At 55.8% G+C, this 5,115-nt stretch overlaps 1 protein-coding gene across 1 annotated transcript; it reads right to left on the bottom strand.

Moving 5' to 3' along the window:
- Nucleotides 1–4,269: 4,269 nt before the first annotated feature.
- BLACAT1 (BLACAT1 overlapping LEMD1 locus) lies at nt 4,270–4,371 on the bottom strand. Its single transcript, XM_061185485.1, has one exon. It carries the CDS (start codon nt 4,369–4,371, stop codon nt 4,270–4,272), a length of 102 nt encoding a protein of 33 aa, XP_061041468.1.
- Nucleotides 4,372–5,115: the final 744 nt, after the last annotated feature.

Genomic DNA, 5,115 nt, shown 5'->3' with positions numbered 1-5,115 from the left:
GCTTTCTGGGCCAGCATGCAAGGAGCCCACCAAACACAGCAGCCTGAGATTTTCTTCTCTGGTGCAAGCGCATCTTCATGGTTGTGGAAGACACTTGTGTCTGTTTCCAAAAGTTCAAGCCACACCTGGGCACATCTGATCCAATATACCCTTGCAATGTATGCCTTCCTGTGAGGTAGGGAGGAAATGGGTCTTGTCGCCACCTTTTATAGAGGCTGGGAGAGAGGAAGCAAGTTGCCAAGGTCAGGAGTCAGCCATGGCGGAGCTCTGGGAGACTGGGGGCTGCAGCTCTCTATCCAAAGACTGTCATCAGCCCATCCCACCGGCGGCACATCCCAGACCACCGGGCTAAATGCACATTCAGTCTGTAGACAGCAGATTGCAGCCTGAGGCACTTCCCCTTGCAGAAGGCAAGGTAATAAGGTGGGGTGGGTCAGTCAGCTTGGAGATGGGCTCACCAGCAGCTGTGCAAAAGGGTTACATAAACTGGGGCAGGGAGCGGGTCCTTGAGTTCCATCTGCAAGGTGTGTGTGTGTGTGTGTGTGTGTGTGTGTGTGTGTGTGTGTGTGTATAAGAGAGACCGTGCACAAAAGTGGCACTTGGCATGGCCCCAACAGGGCCTGGAATTGGAGTCCTGGCTACAAGAAGGAGAGACAGAACTTTAGGGCATCCTGGTTCCCTGAGCAGGGAGTGCTGGGTAGGATTCTAGCAGGAGAAGCTCTGGGTGCCTTGGTTTTCCTTCTCACTCCTCCCACCCTTTCTTGGATCTACCATATCACTCCCATCCACCCTCCCCGCACATTTGCTGCATGCACAAGGCACACCAGCTGGGGCACAGGAAACCTGCAACCCCTCTGGTTCCATAGCCTTGAGCCCCACTGAGATTCAATTTCCCAGACCCACAGAGCCCTGGACTCTGGAGGGGACTCAGAGGACATTAGTGCAGTCCCTTCTTTATAGTTGAGGAAACTGAATCCCAGAAATAGGATATAATTAGCCTAAGGTTATGCCATCATCAGTGACGAAGCAGGGCTAGAACCCAGGAGAGCTGGTTCCCGGCTCAATGCTCTTTTCATCCCACTGCGCTACCTCGTGCATATTTCGGTTAGTTAAATTATTGCTGTTTTTTTTTTTTTTTCCAAAAATAACAATCTCCCTATATATTCCCATTGACCCATATGCTACATGCAAAAAGCCCTTCTCTGGGAATGGAGAAGGAAATGACATTCTAATAAAAAAAGACCTGAGACAAGAAGCTCCTCTGGATCCCTCCGGCCAGGGTCCCAGACAACACTCAAGTCATAAGAGCCTCAAGCACCCTTCACATCTCGTTATCCCGCCACATAACAGCCCACATAACTAGAGGGGAAATGAGCCGGGGGAGTTCTCCCTTTTATAGATGGGAAAACTAAGCCGTCTCACCTGTCTGCGAGGAGGACTCAGTGCCACGCAGCAAGACCGGGAGGCCCGACCCCTCCTCAGAATCATCTACTCACGTTGCCACCTGCCTCACCCCTGGAGCTCCTGGTCCCCACCTCAAGGCAGGGTCTGGGAGAGAACACTGGAGTGGAGGGAATTAGAAACAGGGAGGACAAAACAGTCCAACCTGACCTCTGGGAAGGAGTGAGACTCAGGGCAGGAAACAAGGCAGCCAGACCCCACCCCCAGCCCCTAAAAGGAACGGGAGGAAGAAAAGCCTGGGCTACAAGTCAGGTGCTTGGGGCACATGGTCTGTGGATGCGGGGGCTGCTTCTGCCTTTTTGGGTTAAACTTCTCCCCTGGGCTCCCCTTCGAGATGCTGAGAGGAGCCAAGTCCCCATTTCCCTGAAAAGAAAACTGAGGGACGATAGATTGTGGGGTGAGTTGGCTAGAAGCTGCTGCCGCCTCCTACTCAGCTGCAGTGTTGGCCTCCACCTTAGCCCTGGATGAAAAAGGGGCCACAGCTTGGAGGCCAAGGGCAGCTGTCTGCAGGTACAGCTGGGCCTTGACCTTGGGACCTCTCCATGTTCCCATAGCAGGGGCTCAAGATATCCAGTATCCCTCCAGAGCCAATGGAGTTCCCCTGGGGGAAGCAGCTCTCTGAACTGGCTCACTGCCAAACCCCTGCAGCTGAAATCCCTGCCAAGCCTGAGAGCACAGGGGAAAGCTCTCGTTCGCCACCCCTCCTGCATATGTTTCCCACTCTCCTGACCTTTCCTCCAGGTGAGCCCATGTGGTCAGGACAGAATACCCAACACCTCTGTCTCCAGGGATACAATTTCATCCTCCACCACAGGAGTGACTTCGCTGGGGCTTCAGCATTGCAGGCAACTGCTAGAGACGTACCTGGCCTCCAGGTGGGCTCTCCCGCCTATCAAGGGACCCTTGAAAGCGTTTCTGCCCATCTCTTTGCCTCACCGAGGCCTCTACTGTCCAAGAGGCTGAAGAACCAGGGGGTTTTTCTTCTGTCCCTTGTGACCCCACTGGCCTTTATTGCTCCTTCCTTGAGGGAAGGACTTCTGTTTATAATTCTTTGGATATAAAAGGAAATAACAGATTGCAGAAGGCAGGGGCTGGGCAGTAAGGGCAAAGGAGGGGGTTGGAGGATGGGAGGTGAGAAATCTTAAGCTGTGCTCTAGCTTTGCAAAGAGGACCTGGATACCACCAAATCCGCCAAAAGCCCAGGAGATGCCCCTGAGTGTGGGGCTTGAGGGAGACAGGCAAAGGCTGCCAGGATAGAATGTGCCCTTGCTTCTGGATGAAACAATGGAGGAGGTGTGCTGTCCTCCCTAACTACCCAGAGAGGTCCACATTCCATGGAGAGGGGTACACAGCCCCTCCTGTCCTGGGGCCCTGACCTCCTCTACCCAGGTCACTTGTTATGTTTCAGAAAGGTTATTCTGTCCCTGGATGCCAGAGGGGATGTGACTTTGCTCCTGGGCTGAATTGTTCCTGTGATGAAGTAGAGGGCAGAATTGCTAAAGCTACAGAAGCTGCCTAAAGTGTCTCTGCCACTGGCATTGCTGCGTGACCCTCGAGCACCTGAGAGGTCCAGGCACAGTGACAGAAGGCCGAGTTTCATCAAAATGGGAGGCAAGGAAGGAAGCGAAGGAAGGAAATGGTTTTTTGTTTGCTTCCTACCTCCTGGAAATAGGCTGGGAGTGGGGACAGATTCTGACCCTGAAGGTTGCTGGAGGTAAGGAGATTAGGGGACAAGTCAAGGAAAGTCTTAGAGGGCCCCCTCCTCCCAGAGTGTCCCCTAAAGGCACCACATGCCAGCATTTCCCCCTCTATGGCTTCTGAGAAGAGAAGGAAGGGGCAGGTGAGTGAGGCAAGGAGATGGGAGAACAAAGGGAGGGCTCAGTTTAGTCCCGGAAAGGGATCCCCCAGTCTGGCCCCAGAAGGCAGTCCCTGAGGAGGGGAGTCAGGGCCTGGGAAAGAGGCTGCCCACATCTGAGCTGCTGCCGAGGAGACACAGTGGAGATGAGTGGGCAGAGAGGCCAGGCTGGAGGGAAGGCTGCTATCTGGAGTGTGGGAGAGAGCAGTGCCGAGGGAGACACAGCCTGCTGTGAGCTGGGGCAAGGCGAGGACAGGCGTCTGCCCGGCCTCTCACTGTCCCTGCACGGCCACGCTACTCACAGCCAGGTGGCCTCCCTCAGGCCTGGCCCAAAGGGACACCGGGAGGGGACAGACGGTAAAGGACTCATCTCCCGGCCACATTCCTGTGGATTTGGCTCTGGGCTCTGGGGAGGCTCCCGCCTCAGGTTCTGGCATCCCGGGAGAGACTCCATCCCGGGCTTGGAGCGGGTCTGTCTCACACGTCTACCTGCCTGAGGCCTCTGCCACGGTCAAGGCTGCTGGGAGTTTCTCTGGCAGAGCAGCCAGTTTCCCATTTAGCAACAGCTCCCCTGGCCCAAGGCAGCGTGTCCCTCATGGGAGCGGTTACCCTGAGCAGAGTCCCAGAGCCCTCGGGACCTCAGGACAGGAAGAAGCTCCATTCCTGGGGCCTCCCTGGGGCTTCTCAGTCTCTGGAAGGTACATGGCAGGTCCTGGGCTTCCCCTGGTGTGACTGGGGCCTCTCTCCAGGGAGGTCTCAGGATTGGAAACCCAGGGGCAGGAGGAGGCCAGGGCACACAGGAGGCTGAAGCTCGCAGGTTAGACGGGGTCAGGTGGTCGGGTCGCCTGAGAAGAGCCCTGGCCAGATGGAAACTTCCTGCTCCAAGCCTCAGACAGGAGCGGGCGCCTCAGGCCTAGGACCTGCTGGGGCTGAAGAAGGGGCCCTGGTTCTGCTCACACCGCCGTTTCCCGCTCTCTGTGAACTTCTTCCTTCTTCCTCTTCATCTTGCAGAAACCGTGGAGGCCACAGAAGCAAGCGAAAGTGAACTGGGGCATGCCCTGGGCCAGGCTGGGGGCTGCTCACCAGAGAAGATCTGCAGGGAAAGGCAGAGGAGGAAGCGGGGACAGGAGAGAGGCAGGAGAGAGAAGCAAGCTGGGGTTAACATCCTGGAGCCCTCCTGAGGCTGCCCGGGCCCCACTAGACCTCTCACACCGCTGGCGGACGGGGCGCGCCACCAAACAAAGGCCTCTTTGAAACCTCAGTGTTTCCCGGTCTCGGTGGAGTTGATGTCATTCCTCAGATTGGAGCCTGGGTGAGTCCAGGGTAGGGAAGAGAAGGCCCCGGCTGCGGCCACCTTTGTCCCCCTCCCGCCCCTCTGCCTCCCCTCGTCACCACACACCTATGCTTGGGAACAGGAAGCAAGCCAGCTCAAAATAAGCTCTGTCTTGTGCCACCTTGCACAGGTTAGAGGTGGGGGGTTCCCACTGGATCCTTTAGATCACACAGTCCGATGATCCAAGTGTGGGACTTTGGGGACCTTGAAGGAAGTCCCTCATCCAGCACAGCCTCTACCCGGACACCTGGAACTGAGTCTCAGATGCCTCCCTTCCCTAACAGCCCCAATTTGTCTGAAATCCTTAGGGAAATCTATAGGGAACATAAGGCACTTCCTTTGACCACTCCGGGCAATACAAATCCCCATCCTCCTCAGTAGAGAACAGACAGCACAGAGTTCTTTTAGCCAACAGGCTATTTTATTGAGCACCTATGCTGGGCAAAGGGGTTGGGAGGTAAGAATA

Source organism: Eubalaena glacialis, chromosome 3 (genome assembly GCF_028564815.1).
Source record: "Eubalaena glacialis isolate mEubGla1 chromosome 3, mEubGla1.1.hap2.+ XY, whole genome shotgun sequence".
NCBI classification, from domain to species: domain Eukaryota; kingdom Metazoa; phylum Chordata; class Mammalia; order Artiodactyla; family Balaenidae; genus Eubalaena; species Eubalaena glacialis.
This window is presented reverse-complemented; position numbering and strand designations above follow the sequence as displayed.

Bases quoted from the DNA above. Each gene is read 5' to 3' on its own strand.
- BLACAT1 (XM_061185485.1), bottom strand. From the start codon at position 4,371: ATGCCCCAGTTCACTTTCGCTTGCTTCTGTGGCCTCCACGGTTTCTGC.